The sequence below is a fragment of the Oxyura jamaicensis genome, chromosome 5, assembly GCF_011077185.1.
Source record: "Oxyura jamaicensis isolate SHBP4307 breed ruddy duck chromosome 5, BPBGC_Ojam_1.0, whole genome shotgun sequence".
Classification (NCBI taxonomy): domain Eukaryota; kingdom Metazoa; phylum Chordata; class Aves; order Anseriformes; family Anatidae; genus Oxyura; species Oxyura jamaicensis.
In genome coordinates, this window is record NC_048897.1 from 28858585 (window position 1) to 28878056 (window position 19472).

At 50.6% G+C, this 19472-nt stretch overlaps 1 protein-coding gene across 6 annotated transcripts in view; it reads left to right on the top strand.

Annotated features, from left to right (window-relative positions):
• The window catches only part of DAGLA (diacylglycerol lipase alpha), a 65703-nt gene that overhangs the window by 18390 nt on the left and 27841 nt on the right, over nucleotides 1–19472 (top strand). For 4 of the 6 annotated variants that reach the window (XM_035326610.1, XM_035326612.1, XM_035326616.1 and 1 more), the window contains exons 2-6: nucleotides 11894–12032; nucleotides 12601–12812; nucleotides 15134–15235; nucleotides 15861–15999; nucleotides 19310–19397. In XM_035326610.1, coding sequence (XP_035182501.1) covers nucleotides 11938–12032; nucleotides 12601–12812; nucleotides 15134–15235; nucleotides 15861–15999; nucleotides 19310–19397 — 636 coding nt within the window. In that variant the 5' untranslated portion in view covers nucleotides 11894–11937. Of the gene's footprint in view, nucleotides 1–8406; nucleotides 8979–10107; nucleotides 10172–11893; nucleotides 12033–12600; nucleotides 12813–15133; nucleotides 15236–15860; nucleotides 16000–19309; nucleotides 19398–19472 lie in introns of those variants that run through there. The other 2 variants (XM_035326611.1, XM_035326614.1) reach the window with 2 other exon arrangements.

The window sequence follows — 19472 nt, forward strand, 5'->3', positions numbered from 1 at the left end:
TGAATACGCACGCCTTTGGGTGGATGACCTTGATGGCCCCATACTTTCAGCTTGGTTTCTGGGAACGTAAGACACGGGCATGCTTTTCCTCCCAAAGTAAAGAATGTGAGACAAAAGGAGGGAGCTGAACCCAGGTGGAGGCACATGCTGCTCAAGGAGCGTTACAGATGCCACCTTTTAGTGCAAATGTAACATAGAGACTGGAGAAACAACACCAGGACCTGCTGCTTGAGCAGAAACGGACTGTTGATCTGTCAGCCCAGGTCCTGCGATGAGGGATGATTGAGGGCAAACATGCAGCTCCCCGAGATGAGCGTCAGCAGTAGCCAGGTAAGCCTTACCTGTCTGAAGTGAATTTCCAGCACAGATGAGCCTGACAGTTTCACATCATTAGCATCCCCGTTTAACGATTGCAAGTGGTATTATGAAAAAGTGCTTTAGGATACAGCCTTGCCGTGCAGCAGTCATTCTCGGCATTTTTGACTGGAGCATAAATGCACTTAAGAATGTATAATTGGGATGGGAGGAAAGGAAAAATTGCAGTGTAAGCTGTGGTGGGTCGTAAGGCAGCAGAAGCAGCGCTGTTTGAGACCCTCAGTGAGCAGGGGGGCAGCGAGGGGCCCCGCAGCTCTGTCCGTGCCCCTCGTGCTGCCGCTCCACTCCCCACGGCGCATGGCTTTATCTCCTCGGCATCTTCCTTCCTGTCAGGCGCTTCTTGATGCGAGCAGAGCCAGCGCTTCCTCCCTCCAGCCTACAGCTGCACGCGGAGGAACGTGTCCCACCGTGGGGCTCGGGAGCCTGCTGCTGCCTCTCCGCAGCCGGGTGCGCGCACTCCTGCACGCTGGCATGCTTTTTGGGGAGGGGAGCAGGGAAGGAGTGCCAAGGAGTGCTGTTGACCGCATAGTTTTCCAGAGTTTGGCACTGATCTTCTGTTCTCCCACTTGTTTCACTCTTCTCGTATTGGCAGCGGTGGTCCGTTCAGCTCCCGTAGAATGACTGGTGGCTTTCCCTGTGATGTGACTCATCCTCTAGGGAATTCCCGAAGCAATGAGTCAAGTTATTGGGAAAACTGTTTGCCCACTAGTGTAAAGTAGGAAGCCGGGGAGCCTGGCTGTGGTATTGCAGAAAGGCAACTGTTTTTCAGGGTGGCTGGGGTTGTCCCCTCTCCCTAAGGACAGGTCACTCGGAGGTTAGCCGCAGCAGGGAACCATCACCGACTTTACTTTCACCCTGAAGTACGCTGCTCCTCATTCTTTTCTCCTGGTCGATCAGGGGGCTGATCTGAGAAACGTTCCAGGGTGGAGTAAAACTGACAGATACGAATTTGCCAGGATTGTAGTGAAAAATAGCTTGCCTAAAGAAACAAGGGTGGCAGGTTGGCAGCGGTTGATTACATCCAAAATATTCCTTAAAGCACCATTTACCACTTTCTCGCCCTGGCTGACTTAACCCAGCCCTTGTTGGTTTTGCTATGGGCACGTTAATGTTGTGTGGTTTACAACGGTGAATTACCAAATTCTGAAGGCAGCCGTGAGATATTACAACAAGAAACAAAGAACATCAATCCCCGGTGAATGGGACCAGGAAAAATTAACTGCTTTACCTCATATGCGAACATGGGCTGGCCAGAGTTGCTCTGGCGTTGCCTGCTGATGCCACTCGGGCTTGGGATACCCGGCGTTTTGGCTGCGCCCACAGACTTGTGCTGGCTCATGCCAGCGATACCTTCCAGCATCCTTTTCCTTCCCTGATCAAGCCAAGCTTTTCTTGTCACTGGTTGCTGGCTATTAAACACTAGCAGGTTTTATTACCCTGTAGAACACTAAGTTCTATTTGAAATACAAAATTAGTTTCACTTTTTAATACATTTTTTTTTTCCCCTAGCAACTTGGACATTATTTTTGCTCAAGCTTGGAATCATCAGAAAGCTCAGATTGTGGGCTTTGCTAGCACAAAATGTAGGTGGCTGCAGATATGTCGGCATTGATACAACGACGGGGTGTTGTTTTTAACTAAATTAATGTCAGCAGACTTGGATTGTGCTCCTTTTCTACTCCCAGGTTTCCAGTAAAGTGGCTCGTTTTAAGGTGAGGCTGTCTGCTGACTTCTGTTGTTTCTTGACCGGTTAATTGTGAAGACTTTTTAACGTTCTGTAGTCTGACAGTTCTGAGGCTTGGAGCTATGCTGTGGTAAGACCTCCTGAGGTAAAGGGGAAAATCCCTGGTCGTCCTGGGGCTGTCGGGTGAGGCTGTTTTCACATCTGAGAACATCACTGAACATCACTCTTCCCGAATTTGGGCAGTCACGTTTCTCACGGGGATCTCTGTTTTTGTGCTAACTTGTTTGGCACTTGAAGATGCTTTTAGGAGGAGGACTGTGCTTACCCCTGCCAAGTTGTTCCTTGCCTGCCTGTGGAGAAATCCTGGCCTGTGGGGTATGCCAACTTGGGGAGGGGAAGGGGGAAACTTTAGGTCCTGCCAATTTTTCTCCTATTTACACACATCTCGCTAATTGCAGCAGAGAATGACGGGCGGCCCCCTTGGCAAAGCCACCCCTGAAGCGCGCTCACTGGGAGCGCTTGCTCTGCTCAGGAGAGCCGTGCTGCGAGCGCAGCCAGGACAGCAGGCTCAGCTGGTGCCAGGGGCAGGTTCGTGGGAACATCTCGCCAGGGGGAGAGCGTCTTCACTTCCTTCTCGATTCGGTGGATTCCTCATCCTGCTTTTAGCCGCTGGCTGTAAAGCTGTGAACGAGTGCTGTGAGTAGTAGTGTTTTGGTATCGTTCAGCTCTGCTTAGGACTTTTCCATGTTCTCGCACTAAAGACGGTGAGAGTTGGTAGAATTCCTTCTTTTTCCAGGAGAACGGCAGCGCTGTGGGCAAGCACATGCCATGCAGATATGTCAGTTGTTCCGGTGTACCTGTATGTGTGTGTCTCAAGAAGAAAAACCATTCAGAAAACGTCTTCATCTTGGCAAAGAATAGCCTTCTTCCTGAAGGCAGCAGCAGCACGGCAAGCCAGCCCTCCCAAAGAAGCAAGGTGCTGTCCCAGCCTGAGGGTGAGCATGTCACCTGGTCTTCCCTCGCACACTCCGTGTTTGTGTGAGGCTCCTTTGAAGGGAGGCAGATACGCTGCCAGCTTGCAGTGTATTTGTTGTTGTTCTTAAATGCTTGTTATCTCTCGTGTTGTTGTTAGACAGGAAGGAGTTATAGTCCTTGCAGTTGCAGAAAAAATGCTTGGAAACCTGAACCCTTTGTATGCAGAACCCTGAAACCCAACTGAAAGATGGTAATGGTAGCTTCTCTTTTTGAAAATATACTTGTGAATTTTTAAATCTCAGTTAATGGCTCTGATCACCTGGGACTAGCAATACGATTGCCCAGAAGCGGGTGATATTTCCGTCTTGGACCCTTCGTGGTGTGCTCTGTACGGCCTCATCCTACAGGAAAATAGCCATTTCAGAGTGCGCAGCAGATGTGAAATCATCCCCCGCTTCAGTAGTAAGGTTGTGAGAGCTGATTTTTTTCCTCCTTGTTAGAGGAGAGGCACTGTTTCTTAAAATGAAACAGAACAACTCTCTTTTGAAATTGCCAGGTGTAAATTGCAAGGCTGTGAGGTTCAATAAGGTAACGGGTGGGAGAAGTTGTTTGTCTGAAGATGGAGCTGGACTCATGAGAACCATTTCTCCCCAAGGCAAGAGGTGTCTGGGGTAAGAGACAAAGGGGATGGATGCAAGGAGCACATGCCTTTAGAATCATAGAATCATTGAGTGGAAAAGACCTCCAGGATCATCTAGTCCAGCTGTCCCACCTTGATGGGACGAATCACCTGAAGACACCTTGATGCTTCTGCCTGAGGATGGGGGCTTTGAAGAAGCATTAGGGAGGAAGACAAAGAGCTGGGGACAGGCCAGCGTGTTGGGCTGCTGTGTTACTACCAGCCTGGCCTGGCGGCCATCACTACTGCATTTCCAGGGGTGTGCTTATGCCCGCATTTGTGATTTAAACCGGCGGGACGTAACGGTAAGTGCTTGCCCCACGCGTGGGGTCAGGTTGTACTCAGCACGTGCTCTGGGTGTGTGTGTCAGCGGGCACTGTTGTGGCTCTGGCTCCGACCTAATTGCAGTAGTTCCCTGCTGGTGACAATGTGGTGTCAGGGAGCCCCACTTGAAGTGGGCCAGGCCACAGGAGACTTTTTGAACCTTTTCTGGCTCAGACCTGATGACTTGACCTCGTGGCTCTGGCACTGCCTCATTGTATTTTCTTCTGCTTGGGAAATAGGAGGGTACGGAGGAGGATCTTAAAAGTAGGTGTGCGACTGGTATTCCAACAGCCATGACTTTGCCTGCATTGTCTGCTCATGCCAAGCAGCTTGTGACTTGATTGTAAATGTGGCTCCTAGACGTTACGTTAATACGTGTAATATTCTTCAAAATACAAATCTGCTCCCTTAAGCCTGTTCAGTTACGGCAGATCTGTCCTCACAGCCTTCTGGCAGCCGCTCTTCCATCTCCCCCCAGGGAAGGAAGGAGCTTTCCCTGCAGTACTTGAAGGCACTGCTTGCAATACAGACCTGCTGCCGCCTGCAGAAGGCAGCCGTGTCTTGGAAGGACTCGTCCTCCTCTGGTGCTGTGGGACTTGTCTTCCTGTTACAGTACGAGCCTCTGTATCACCTCGTGCACTCAGTAGGTATCCCTCCCTGTTACTTGGAGGTATTCCCATCCAGGAGATGCACTCGTTGAAGGTCTCAATGCTTTTCTTTCATCTGTCACCTGGCTTATTCCTGCCCTTCTTTGCTAGCGGGTGGGTCATGCAGGGGAGTCGGACGGCAACTGACCTCGCTGTCCAGCTCCTGCCGTAGGCCAGATGGGTTTGCATGCGTGCAGACACCGGCAAGGAAATGCCTGACCAGCCTCGGGACATCTCAGTGGGGATGAAACCACATCCCCTGTGTCTCACTGCAAGGAACAATTCCCAGATTGTGAGGGTCCAAGCTCAGAAACAGAAAGAGCTTCATTTAAGGCCTTTAAAAATAGCTGGCCAGGGACTGATAAAGTTTGTTCCAAGTTCTAATTGATGATTTCCGTCAAGTACAGTAAGTGCTTAAGAAAGGCATGCTGCACGTGAACAGGGGGCTTCTGTAAGCCGCGGGGGTGATGACCCGATGTGGGGCAGGCTGCCCGTGGTGGCTGTGGGGTGTGCTCGTGAGGAGGGGAAGTGGGGCTGTGTGCTTCAGGCAGGGCTGGAACCCTGCCTGTTTCCCAAGTGCCATTATGGCAGGGGAAGGGTTCGGATTTTATGAACCAGCACACGCTTAAGGGTCGGGAGCCGTCTGGTTAATCGTGCTGAATGGTGTTTTTGGTCACCTGGATGTGACAAACGCGGTTATTTTACAGTGTTGTTGCTTTCTGAGTTCACTTCGGTATATATAAAAAAAATTGCTGGCATCCACAAGAAATACAGTGAGCTTCAATAGCTCCAATAAGTAACTTAGGAAGGTGAAGAAATGCCGGCACGGTGACAAGGGGCAGAAGGTGTTCCTGTTGATGCAAGGAGACGTGGAAAGTTGCACAGTGCTGCAGGGAGGTACTTGTGATTGCCATCCTGCATGGTGGGTGGCAGAGGACGCCTCTCTGGAACACGTCCCTCTGGAAGGGAAGATGCTGCGCTGCCAGGTGCCTTGCCCAGGTACACGGAGCCACCTCTGCTGAGACCGCACAGGCCAGTGGAGGGGCAGAATGCACAAGGCTTGTTTTGTTGCAGTTTTCCAGACAGATTTTCCTAAGCAGCTCTAGCAGCTCTGTGAAAGCCGGTAGTCCTGGGCTGTTACTCCTGAGCAGGACAGCAGCTCGGGGCTGGATGTTCCCCAGGAGCCACATGGCATCTCGTCCAGTACTGCAGGAGTGCCTGGAAGGAGCACTGCCGGGGCAGCCAGGGGCCTTGTCCTGCGGTGACTGCTGCATGACGCCCATCTACAAGAAGGGTCGGAGAGTAGACCCGGGGAACTATAGGCCTGTTAGTTTAACATCAGTGCCAGGGAAGCTCATGGAGCAGATTATCGTGGGTGTCATCATGCGGCAGTTGCAGGGCAAGCAGGCGATCAGGCCTAGTCAGCATGGGTTTATGAAGGGCAGGTCCTGCTTGACGAACCTGATCTCCTTCTATGACAAGGTGACACGCTTAGTGGATGAGGGAAAGGCTGTGGACGTGGTCTACCTTGACTTCAGTAAGGCATTTGACACTGTCCCCCACAGCATTCTCCTCAGGAAACTGGCTGCTCATGGCTTGGACTGGCGCACACTTTGTTGGGTTAAGAGCTGGCTGGATGGCCGGGCCCAGAGAGTTGTGGTGAATGGAGTCAAATCATGTTGGAGGCCGGTCACTAGTGGAGTCCCCCAGGGCTCAGTACTGGGACCAGTTCTCTTTAACATCTTCATCGATGATCTGGACGAGGGGATCGAGTGCGCCCTCAGCAAGTTTGCAGACGACACCAAGTTAGGTGCGTGTCGATCTGCTCGAGGGTAGGAAGGCTCTGCAGGAGGATCTGGAGAGGCTGGGCCGATGGGCCGAGGCCAACGGTATGAAGTTCAACAAGGCCAAGTGCCGGGTCCTGCACCTGGGGCACAACAACCCCAAACAGCGCTACAGGCTGGGAGATGAGTGGTTAGAGAGCTGCCTGGCAGAGAAGGACCTGGGAGTAGTGGTTGACAGTCGGCTGAATATGAGCCAGCAGTGTGCTCAGGTGGCCAGGAAGGCCAGCAGCATCCTGGCTTGCATAAGAAACAGCGTGGCCAGCAGGGCCAGGGAAGTGATTGTCCCCCTGTACTCGGCTCTGGTGAGGCCGCACCTCGAGTACTGCGTTCAGTTTTGGGCCCCTCGCTACAAGAAGGACGTGGAGGTGCTCGAGCGAGTCCAGAGAAGGGCAACAAAGCTGGTGAAGGGTCTGGAGAACAAGTCTTACGAGGAGCGGCTGAGGGAGCTGGGCTTGTTCAGCCTGGAGAAGAGGAGGCTCAGGGGTGACTTTATCGCACTCTACAGGTACCTGAAAGGAGGCTGTAGCGAGGTGGGGGTTGGTCTGTTCTCCCACGTGCCTGGTGACAGGACGAGGGGGAATGGGCTAAAATTGTGCCAGGGGAGGTTTAGGTTGGATATTAGGAAGAACCTCTTTACTGAACAGGTTGTTAGTCACTGGAATAGGATGCCCAGGGAAGTGGTTGAGTCCCCATCCCTGGAGGTCTTTAAAAGACGTTTAGATGTAGAGCTTAGGGATATGGTTTAGTGGAGGACTTGTTAGCGTTAGGTCAGAGGTTGGACTCGGTGATCTTGGAGGTCTCTTCCAACCTAGACTATTCTGTGATTCTGTGTGTCTGCAGAGACACCCTTTGGGCTGGGACCCTGTAGCCCCATGCAGCAAGGATGGCTTGCCTGCTGGGCTCCCCACGGCCCCGCTGGGCACCCCCTCCTTGTGGGGCTCTGGTGCTGAGGCAGGGCTTGGGGAGTATAGCGGGAAGAAGGGTGCTGGCTGGTGCAAGGCACAGAGGAGGGGGGGTTGCTTCATCATCCTGCACGGTGTCTTGTCGCATGCAGGTCACCGCCTCGAGCTGGGGGAAGATGATGAGCGTGTCAGGCTAGCAGGGCTCCCCCCTGCTGGTGTCTCTGTGTGGACATCACCAGCGGTCCGTCAGAGCGAGAAGAAACTCGTGGCGCTGTGCGGGATCTGATTCTGGCGTGCGGTTGGCCTCGCAGCTTCTGCTTGGCAGGAGTAGCAGGTCATGGTCTGAAACATGGGAGGCCGAGCAAGAAAGCAGGGACCTTGGGAGCGTTTGGGGCAGCCGAGGAGGGGATGCCGAGCGAGCCCCCGGCCCGGCGGGTCCGGGGCTGGGAGCCTCCGGAGAGGGCTCACGGGAAGTCAGCGTGGGCTGCGTGGGTGCAGCTGTGCCTCGGGTGCCTGCGTGGTGCGGAGAGCCGGGAGTCGCTGATTCTCTCGCGGGCGTTGGCGTGGCGTGGGTGGTCTCCTGCAGCACGGGGTGCACGCAGCCCTTTTCCTTCAGCTGGGGCTGGGTTCAGCTTGTGCTCGCGCGCCTTCCTCCCAGGCTAATGTCAGCCGTGATGGGTTGTTGGATTAGACTAAATCTCCTAGGTTTAGCTGGAATGTTGTCTCGCTGTAGCATTTTTCTCCCTTGCTCTTTTCTCTAAGCCTTCCCATGCAGCCAGCTAACTCTCCCCTTCCCCCACATCCTGTCATACCCCAGAGCATGTCACAAGGAATTAGCGGCTGAAAAGGCCGGCAGAGGCTGCTCCTCTGGAACAGGCTCTCCTTTCTGCGGCGGGTGGCCCCCTCTGTGTGCCCCTTTTGTGTCCCGTCCAGCTCCCCTCCCCCTGGTCATTCAGTGTGTGCCAGAGGAGAGGCCGGCGGCCCAGGGCCTTCCCGGCCGGGCTCAGCACCCTCCTGATGCCACCCGCTGCGCCTGGGCGCTTTTCCGGGCCGGGGCCGTGCCCGCAGCGCTCCCGGTGCCGCCGGCCTCGCTGCGGGAGGAGGAGGCTCGAGGTTGGCGCTGCTGGAGCCTTCCCTTCCCTCCCATCTCCCCGCACGCATCTGACAGCGTCGCCCGCTCTCGCTCCCCATCCTTCCCACAATTCGCACACAATCTCCTCAGAATAGGGATGATGTCACTTCCTTCCAGAGGGTGCCGGGGGTGTGGAAGGGGGAGTCACGACCCCTGGCTCGGCGGCTCTCGGCAGCCCCGATGAACGAACGAGGCGGCCGGCTCGCAGGGAGGGAGTTGCCGTGAGGATGATGCCCGGCTCCGGCGGCAGGCAGGCACCGCGCCGTCCTTCCCTCCGCCGCCCGGGATTCTCAATGGCTGCAAGAAGAGTTTGCTGCTCCCTCCTTCGCTTGTGATGCCTGTCTCCGTGGATGTGCACTTCTCCTGGAACGCCCTCGCGGGAGAGAAGGATGAGCGGCGGCTGGACCGCGGGCCATGTAAGATTTCTGCTTCCGTAGATCTGCCTCTGATCTGAGGGGCAGGGCTCTGGACTCCTTGCATGCAAAGCTCACTCCTGCATGTGCCTCCCCCGAATTTCACGTCGGGAGCTTAGGGTTTCTCGCACCAGGGTTCAGATTTCAAGGTCCTGGGAATTTTTCCACTCTTTGGAGCAATTTTTGGGTCAGTGCAAGGGATTCTCGTTGTTGCAAACTAGGGTCAGTGGTCTCAGGGCTGTTTGCACTCTGACCTTCCACTTCTCCTCCCAGTTCCCCTGCTGGAACTCCCATCTTCATCTTCTGGAAATGTAACTCCTGGGATCTGCTACCCTGGCAGGAAGCCAGAGTCTTCACAGTGACAGCATTATGGTGGTGCCTTTTTTTTTTTTTTTTTTTTTGTGGGCTTTACGGTCTCAGGCCTTCTATCATCTCCTTTCTTTCCAAACCAGGGACGAGGCCCTGGGCCTCTAAGTTCAGGTTTGGCAGAGGCAATCTTTGAAAATTGATTGGGACTCTTTGCAGCGTGCTGGCTGCCCGGTAAGCGTACCGCTAGGAGCGACAGCCCCACGGTGACTGGTCTCGTGGTGACGGTGAGTGCCGGGCTGCTGGGCTCTGGCCCATCCGTCCCTCTGCCCGAGGAATTCACCTCAGGTGCTTGCTGCTCTTGCCGATACCCTGCCCCGAGCCAGCAGGGCGGTGGAAGCAGGCGGAGCGCGCCTGCCCACTCTGGGAGGGGTGCAAGAGTTGTGGAAAGCGCCTTGGTGGGACGCAGCCGTGAGCTGGGGACGACGGGAGCTGAGCTTGGCCAGAGGCAGAGCGAGCGAGCATGTCGGAAAGTGCGTCCACGTATACGGAGCAGGGCTAGTGGTACTCGAGATACAGGGGCTGTCGTGCGGGTGGTACGCGATAGGCAGGCGGGTTATTCACGGCGAGGCTGGAAGGAGTTGCCAGATGGCCAGAGGAGTGAGCAGTTTGAAGGTAGAGCTGCAATGTACTGAGTGCTCTGATTATTATGTGCTAAGGAAGTGTGAATCCAAATGGTGTTGTAATTTCACATTCGCTGTGTTTGTGGAATAGAGCGTTTCCTTCACCCAAGTGAGTAACGTGCTGGAAGCGTCAGCCTGTTCGTTATGGAGTCTCCCGGAAAGTGCGCAAGACTTGTGCATGTTTTCAGTGCCTGGGGACTGAAGCAGGTAGGTGGGGCTGGGCCGGTGGCCCTGGGTGTCAGTACAGCAGGGAGGCTTCTGTTTTGGGGGGGTCTGCACCGTGGGAAAGGGATGGGGCAACCACATGTGACTCGTGAGTACGCCTTGGTAGGACGGGGAGGCTTCTCCACCTGCAGCAGCTGGTGCTGTGATACAGTCTGGTCTGTCACAGAACCAGCACCCGTGTTACTGTGAAGAAGGTTCAAACCAATTTAAATGTGACCACGTCACTTGTCCAGTTGTGTTGTGTTTTTTTTTTAAACTCAGAGCACTTGGAGACATGAGCGCGTTAAGTTTTTTGTGTGGTGCATGAGGTGCAGCCGATGATATTCCCGGTGAAATGCTGCTGGAAGTGCTGGTTACATCACAAGTAACAAATGGGGACACTTTCCTTTTTGCCTAGCAGCAAATTTCCAGATCGGTATGAAAAGCTGTTGTTGCTTCCAAGACACATCTGTGGAGCAGCGTGGTGACCACAGGTCGTGGCCGGAGCGCTCCGGCTGTGGCACGTGCAGGTGGAGGGCGGGCAGGGGCTGGGGGCCGTGCTGCGACTTGGGACTGAGATGCCTTGGGAGGACGCGCAGCGGGGAGGCCCATGTGTGTGGTGCCCTGGTCTGTGGTAGCACAGGAGGGTGCAGGTCGGGAGCGTGGCAGGGTTTGGAGCACGGGAGGGAGGAAGCGACCATCGCTGCAGCCGGATCTCTGGTGGCTGTGGGCAGACCGCGCAGAGGCGAGATCTCTGAAACAGAAGGTGGACAAAACTGTACAGAAGGCACGGCTGCTGGTGAGGGTCCGAGCGAGTTGTACCAGAAATGCCAAAGGGAGAGGGGGTGCTGTGGGGGCAGACGGGGCTGGTCTGACCCCGCAGGATTGGACTGGAGCAGGCTGGAGCGTGCACAGCAGAACTGAAGTGGTGTGGGAGAGCTCTGCTGGGAGGAGGTGTCTGGATAGCCCTGTGGAGTCTTGTGACTTATATCACTGCTGTTTCTTTTTTTAAAAAGGGTTTGTGAAGCTTTAGAAATAGGAGCACAAACAAAATGCGAGGAGGAACAGCCAGCCCCTCAATCTTCGACCTTTTTAATTGCTAGTCCCCGTCAGGGCCAACATGAACACAAAGGAGATGTAGAGCTGGCAGGGTGCTTCTGTGCAACTTGTGGTTGAGCGGGAGATCTCCTAGGAGTTTGCTGCCTTGGCTCTGAGTGCTTTCTGTTGGGAGTCAGTCAATAGCTCCGTCAAATGCTACTGCTAACTGTTAATGGTACTCTGCCTTGCTGAGCCAAGTGAGGGAGGGCACAGCTGGACAAGAAAAGAGGCTGCAGCAGATATGCCTGCAGAAGAACACGGTAATAGGACCTTGTTCAGGGTTGAGGCCCCCGTGTAACCTGTCCAAAGCACCTGACTACTTACTGACACAGAGCTCCAACAGGATTCCCGGTAATCTTGTAAAGTGGAGCTGGGTGAGTGGTGATTTTGTTTGGTGAAGCAGGTGTTGAAGTCACCGAATCCTTCCCACCCTTCAAATTGTACCTTCTTCTCCTGCGTGCTCCTTCTCGAGCATGCCATGCCCCCTGGTGCCGGTAGGAAGAAGCTCTGCCATTTTTGGTGTAAAAATAGGGTAGATCTCAGGTGTGGTCCTTCTGCTGGCACGGGGCTGTGGGGCGCTGCTGTTGGGGTGAAGAGGATCAGCAGTGTCTTTGTGTTCTTTTCTAGGAGGTGAGTGTCGTGCCTGCTGAACTTTCTCAGACCCACTAGCCATGCCAGGGATTGTCGTGTTCCGCCGTCGCTGGTCTGTAGGCAGCGATGACCTCGTTTTGCCAGCAGTCTTCCTCTTCCTCCTGCATACCACCTGGTAAGTGAGAAAGGCAGGATGATGGCTTGAATAATTCCATGATTTTTTTATTATTATTTTTGTTTTTTTGCTGCTCCTGTTTCTTGCAGCTGTAATTCTTCCTGCACTTATACAAGTGTCTGGAAGGCTTCTATTGGGCATTTCTGACAGACACCAGCATATTTCCAGCTGTTGGTTGTTTGCAGAAGTTCTATTCTAAGTTCCAGTTCCAACGAAGAAACCTGACCAGAGCTCCCTGTATCCTCCTGAGCTACCCAGTGTTGTCCACTGGAGCTTGGGGCAATATTTCTGCACAGGGGCACAGGAAAAGCAATTGGAGTAGCAGATCCCATGGGATAATGTGCCTTGACACAGATCATCGAATTGTTCTTTGGGGTAGGGGAGGGGAGTAGCAAGGCCTCTGGATGGCTTGTGGGGAGGGGATTTCCAGACTAAATTAATATTAATTGTCAGCAGCCGAGTTAGGTGGGACACAGGATCCTCAGTAACTTTGAGGAGAGCAGATACGGGATATTGCATGTAGCTTTCGTTGGCTTACTGTGATAACGAGCTGGTTTGTGACTGGCAGGTTTGTGATCCTCTCCGTGGTGCTCTTTGGGCTGGTGTACAACCCCAACGAGACCTGCTCGCTTAACCTGGTGGACCACGGCAGAGGCTACCTGGGCATCCTGCTCAGCTGTATGATCGCAGAGGTGGCAATCATCTGGCTCAGCATGCGAGGCAGTATCCTGTACACAGAGCCCCGGGACTCCATGCAGTATGTGCTCTATGTCAGACTGGGTAAGAGGCAGCGGCCTGAGGCCTCCTAATGACTCAGCCTCCACACTGCCATCTGCTATCGCAGAAGACTTCTCTCCCCACACCCTGACAAACACACAGCTTCTGAAAGACATCCAGATGGCCACTTGTATGTGATATGCATCTGAATACATCATATACTGCACCCTGTCATTGCTGTAAGACTCTCATGCAGTGCCCCAAATATCTTTCTAGCAAACCTTTAACTTGTCATCCTCATTGCGATGCAGGTACATCCTTTTCCTCTAAGAAAATATGCTCCCCTTCTGTCTTGCAACACAGATCTGCCACAGTGAGATGCATCTACACCTCTCTCCCACCTTTTTTTCCACAAGTTTTCCTATGATACAGACATATTCCTTTGTAAATCATGGCTGTTCTCACCCTGAGGCATGTGCATGTCCTTGCCTGTCATATATATACTTAAATCTGCATCCACCTACCTCGAGACGTACCTGACCTCTTGACTCACATGTGATGCGTCTCTCCATCCAGCAACCTGCACTCTGATACTGTACCTCCAGGCACTGGGAGATAAATCGGTTTGCCACCTGCTCACTGGTTGCATTCTCTCTCTTAGGGTGCATATTTATCTTGTGTTCCTAAAAACATTTCCTGTTTTGTTTGCTCACCAAGAACTAGGCTGGAAAAGGGATTGTTCTTTAGTCTGTCATTCAGGGTTTCCATTTTAGCTTTTCTTCTCTCCTCTGGTATTCCAGAATAGAATACTGCTATTCTCTTCTAGAAACAGAAACGTGATTGGATTTTTTTCTTGCTAGGTGACGATTCTAAGAGAATCTTTCGGAGAGGCAGAGTCAAGTCCATTCCAACAAAGCATTGCATGTTTTTGCATCGCATGTTTTTGCTGGATTGTTTTCATGCAAAATTTGCTAAAATATGGGTAACCTTGCTTGAAAGCTCTGTCTGGGAGACATTTCCGCCTTTGAGTGCTAAGTGCAAATCATTAACATGAAGAGCAAACAAATCTTTCTCTCCAGTTTCCCAGACACGCTGCGGTCTCCCTAGGGAAGCACGTAGAGCCTGACAGCTTGAGTAACACTGTTAAAAACAGACTAAATGGGGCAAGGGAGGGAGAGAGAATCCAAAGAGCCATTTTCCTACCCAAGAATAATCCAGAATTCTTCCCTGCCTGTGTTAAACCATACCCATGTTCAGATTCTGTTTTTACACTGTAACATGGGTCTTACATATGTTTAGCTGATGGTTTTTTACTCTTAACAGTTTTGTCAGCTCTGATGATAGTCGTAGTGCTGTGACCTTTTCATGGGCAAGGTCTGTGTGATTGTCCTGTTTCAGCATGTGATATTTAGTGCCTACGAACCTGAGGAGATAGCTCTGATGCGAGCCCACAATGGCCTTGTCTGTGCTGCTGCTGCTCCTGCTCTGCAGCTGGTACTCTCAGAGGGGAGGTCACCTAAGGAGGGCAAAGCTGAGTGCCACTTCAGAACATAGGTTGCACTGATGAGGAGCTGGGTCCAGCTCTGGTTTCTAGCAGACCACCTGCGGTCCGATACCGTGCCGGTGTGTAGATGAGGAGGGTGGATGGTCAGCCATCAGGCTGGAACATGGGTTCAGTCTCAGCTCCAGCAACGGCATGCTGTGCGTATCAAAGTAAGCTGTTTACCCTCTCAGTACCTGCCTCCCCATCTATACTTTGGGGTTGTAATGCATTGAGAAAGTGAGGATGGGCACTTCATAGTGTTCCCCAGCTTCTTTGTTGAGCCACTGTCAACCCCCAGTTTCTCGCTCACTGCCAGGGTATCGTGCAGAACTGAGGAGCCAGTAAATGCTTCCTTCAGGGCTGCATCCTGGCAACTGTTGCTGTAAGGGCTGCAAAGGACAGAGGTTATGGGAACATGTGCTCAGTGTAGTAAGCAGAATTAATCCTGGGTACACATCACTATTTACACCATTTCTTTGAATCAGGCCAGCTCTGAGGTGGTTGAGAATCACCTAGGTGGTGATTCTTATTACCTGGGAGTCTTTCCACTGTCATGGGTGGAAGGTTGATTCACACCTCTGCAGCAAGAGTGCTTGCATGTACAGAGCTGTGTGGTCCTTGTGTCACTTAGGAGTAGTTACTGTTAAGGAGGCATTACGGTTTTGGTTTGCTTTCTTGAATAACTCCTCCTAAAGCACTGGGGCCCAGTCCTGCCATCACTTAGCCTGTGCCACTGTTCTAAAGAACCTGTCTTTGAGATTCCTCTCCAGAAGATGAGGAGAGGCAGTCGTTAATCCTTAGGGAGATGCTGCTACTATTCATTGTGTTCCTTTTGTTTCAGCTATCTTGGTGATTGAGTTTGTGTATGCTATTGTGGGCATCATTTGGCTAACGCAGTACTACACTTCCTGCAATGATATCACCGCAAAGAGTGTCACTTTGGGTATGTATTTGGAATGTGGTTTGTGTGCATTCCTGTGTATGCGCAGACATCCTCTTGCCTTGGAGAGCTAATTCATTCATGCATGTGGGGATTGACTGTTGGAAGTGGATTGTAGCTGTAAACGTGGTGCTTGTTTTCCTGAGACATTAGAGCTCAGAACAGTTGTTCTATTCATTTGTTTGTGCTGTCTGCACCGAGGCAAGAATTCACCTTCCCATGGAAGGGTCTGTCTGGGGATTCTGAAAGACCTGGTTCCTCTTCTGTTCAAAATAGCTTTACCATTTTTCTAGAACTTCTTTTCAGTCCCTCAGCGGGCTGGCTGGGGGCTGATGGTAGTAATGTTACAGTCCACCTAGGTACTCAATGAGTGTTCAATGGCCTTCTGCATGGGCAATTTAAAACAGATGGAAAACGTAGCTGTGGTCAGAAGCCTTTGCACAGGATATTTACTTGTGCTGCAGCTGGTTGCAAAAGTATTTGGGTTAAATTCCTCTGTCTGCCCTGCAGCAACGGAGTGGTACGTGTGATGTCTGTAGAGAAGAGAAGAGAACAACGATGCTGCCAAGACTTAAGGGCACCTGACTCCTTAAGACTTAAGCACCTGACTCCTCTCCTTTCTTTGTAGGAATGGTTGTATGCAACTGGGTTGTCATCCTGAGTGTCTGCATCACGGTCCTGTGTGTCTTCGACCCGACAGGCCGGACCTTTGTCAAACTGCGTGCCACGAAGCGGAGACAGCGCAACTTGAGGACATACAACCTGCGGTAAAGCAGCATTTCTGGAAGGGTGCCCTGCTTTCTTTGGTTCTTGGCATTCTCCCTGCCTTGCTTCAGGGAGCATTCAGCTTCAGGCGTTGCTTCCCTTCGGTGAGGGTGATTTTGGAGGAATGCAGCGCAGACTGTCAGGTGCTGTGTGTGGGCATCTGTATCTAAAGGAGGCAAAGCAAGGAAGTATCTGGATGGATTATGCATTAGTCACTGGTTTTGTAAATACTTGCTAGCCCCTTGAACCACAGTGCTGATCATAACAGCTTATTTGTCTGTCCTGTAGCATTGTGTTTTGCCTAGTAACAGCAAGGCAATGCTTAGATTTTGCTTAGGTAGAGGCATCTTCTTCCAAAGCCCATTTCCTCCTTTATTTTTATCTGCAAAATAGGACCTTTTGGCCTGAGATTTCTTGTTTTTGGTTTTGGCCAGGAAACAGTTTCTTTTGTGTTGGAAGCTAGATGTTTTAATTAAGAATTGATTGCATCTTTGAGCTACTCAGATGGGGATGTGAAAGCTTTTTTCACCAAGCAAGGCATTTTTCAGAAGCTTTTTCCAGTAGTGGGACAACACAAACAGGCTTTGTTTTATTATGCAGTCTTGACATATGTAACTGTCAGCAAGGAATGTGGCTTTGTAGGACTGAGGGCATTATGTTTTGAATGTTAAAAATGAGACTTTTTAAAAAAAGTATTCTGCAAATTTTGTTTTTCTCATTGGGAATGTATATTCAGGGAGTGTATTCAATATGTGCTCATTCAGTGTCTTGAAATGGGATACTTCAGACTATTTTTCTGTAGGAAAAAAGTCCTTAGACTTTTGTTTGCTTTGTTTGAAGGAGCCTGGTTTTTACTGCAGAATACAAGATGCTCTTTCTTTTCCAGTATGTTACTAACGCTGTCCTTGGATGTTCAGTTAGTGCCCCTAATGTGTGCAATTGCTGCATTATGATCAAGATGTTCTCATGCAGATCTGGATGAGAAGCTGGAAGATGCTGTGAAGATACTGTGGATCTAGTACACCACAAAAAGTAGAAGCTGTTGAGCTTAATCCATTTTTTTTTCCGAAGGGAAAACTGAGTGCCACAGGTTACAAAGTTCTTTTTGCTGGAGAACTTAAGGTAGAACAAAACAAAACACCAAAAATGATCTTCCCTCTGGAATTTTAAGATCCCAGACAACTGAGTGAAGGTATTTGTCCTTTGGGCCATGGCCACGTTTTTCCCTCCAGGCCTGTAACATTTTCAGAGAGCTTGTGCCTGCTGTTTGCGGATTTCTACTGTAGAAAGGGGAGCGGTAACAGATGTTAACAAGCAAAATGCTGTGGGCTGTAATGTGAAAGGGAAACATAAAATATTACTATGTGTTTGCTACTAAAACAGTTGTATCCAGAGTATATTTTGAAATTCTCCACTTAAAACAATCCTTCTGAGGAGTATGCTTTGAAATTTTCTGCCTGTTTCCGGATTGTGATTCTACAAGATGCTGAGGACCAGCCATTCCTATCGAGGTCCCTCGGTCTGCAATGATACAGCCTTCTGACATTACAGCAGTAATTTGACCTTTGCATTACCTTAATCTGAGCCATATTTCCTCTGTCTTAACTCATGAAAGTACTTGGTTTGTTTGTCACATTTAGGAGACATGTGACTTTGGCTTCCTTTTTGTGGTACTCTGTAACTTATTGGACTCCGCTACACAGTGGTTTTCCTTTACTAGTGGCATCTTGATGTGTGGGGGCTTTTACAATCTTGCAGAGCTAACAAAATAAAACAAAACAAATGACTCAATTAATTGTGCTGAGAGTTTTCTAAGAAACTTGCTCTAGGGCTCATAATAAACATGTGGAAGTTCAGTGTTAGGAAGAAAGAATTTGGGAAAAGTTGGAGTGAAAATAGCTCAGAGCACGCTGGCTTTTCAGCCCCCGCGGTGAAGTTGTGAAGTTCTTTGCATTGCTGCCTGAGTTCTCTGGAATTTGTAGAGCAAACTGGCACTGCCAGCTCTGTCTTAAGACCCTCATATTCCTGTCCCACTTCTTGGAATCTTCCTTGGAGGTTATGGGTAGTTTTAAAATGTTCAGGCATGAGCTGATGGATAGCCCTGCAGAATCTCCTCCTCCTGTTGCAGGCAGCTACTTGTTTACCAGCATCTTCTTCTGCCAGGTGCAATCCACTCTTTGTGCTTGGGATCTTCCTGATGTGATCGTTTGGCAGAAAAACGATGGTCTTCTTGATTTGGTCTTGATTGATTGACATGGGTCTGCCCCATGTTAAGTTAGTGTTCACATTAAAAAGATCCCGTGTTAGAAAAGCTGTGGACTTTCTCACATGCAGATGGCATGGCTGTCTGGCAAAAAAAAAAGTCACCTGCTTCAACAGTGCCAAGTCTGACTTGATCTCAAGATTTGTTCTGCAGGAATGCTAGTTAAACAAACGTAAGGGACTGTCACCCTGCAAGGTGTTGTAACTAGGGCAAGCTCACAACAGTGGAATGAACTCAGCTGTAGTTTATTTTAAATAGGGTTGTCCGATTAGCTAATTTTGAACTGAAATTGAAATGTCATATAAACCAAATGTGGGTTGAGTGAAACCGTCTGTATTCAGGCTCTTTTAACCTTTCCTAAATTGAAAGAGAACGTTTAGCTTGCTTTTTCTTTTTCAGATTAAAGTTATGCACTGTACTTGCAAAAAGAACAGACTTTTTTCAGTTCTATATTACTGCATTACTTTGCATAAATATATATTTCCAAATAAGCAATTTATTGGAAAGATTTGCACAGCTCTTATTGTAAGTACTCAGTGTCTTTTGTAACCCTCCCCACCCAAGGTGAAGTGTTTCCACTGGGTGGTGATACATCAGAGCTACCAAGTTTCTGATGCAGCTACCAAGTTTCCAGTAGATACTCCTTCCACTCAGAGAATCATAGAATGGCTCAGCTTAGAAGGGACATTAAAAATCATCTAGTTCCAAAGAGGTAAAACACCTCTTCTGTGCACCGCCAGGTGCTTGGACATGCTGCTTTCAGCAGATGAGATAGAACAACCATCTTGCTCAGGAAGGGTGCCATCTGTATGAAAACAGGGGCTTGGTCCTGGCTAGAACATTGATAAGCTCACTTTCCTATGAAATGAGTTCAGGCTTTAAACTGTGTGAGGTCTCCTTTTCTCTGCTAGAGTAACATAAACGTAAGAGTATGGCTTAGGATGCGTTTTACCTGTGGCTGCGTGGTTTATGTATTGGCATACAGTTGTTTTGTCATGTTCTCCTGCCTGTCCTCATGTGCTGACCTGCCCTTTATTTCTTTACTGCAGACACCGCCTGGAAGAAGGGCAGGCCAGCAGCTGGACACGCCGACTCAAAGTTTTTCTTTGCTGCACACGGACAAAAGACTCTCAGTCGGTAGGTACCAAGTCAGAGAGCAAGCTCCATGTGTGGCCCACGGTACACGGGACTCAGCAGAGCACAGCAGAGTGG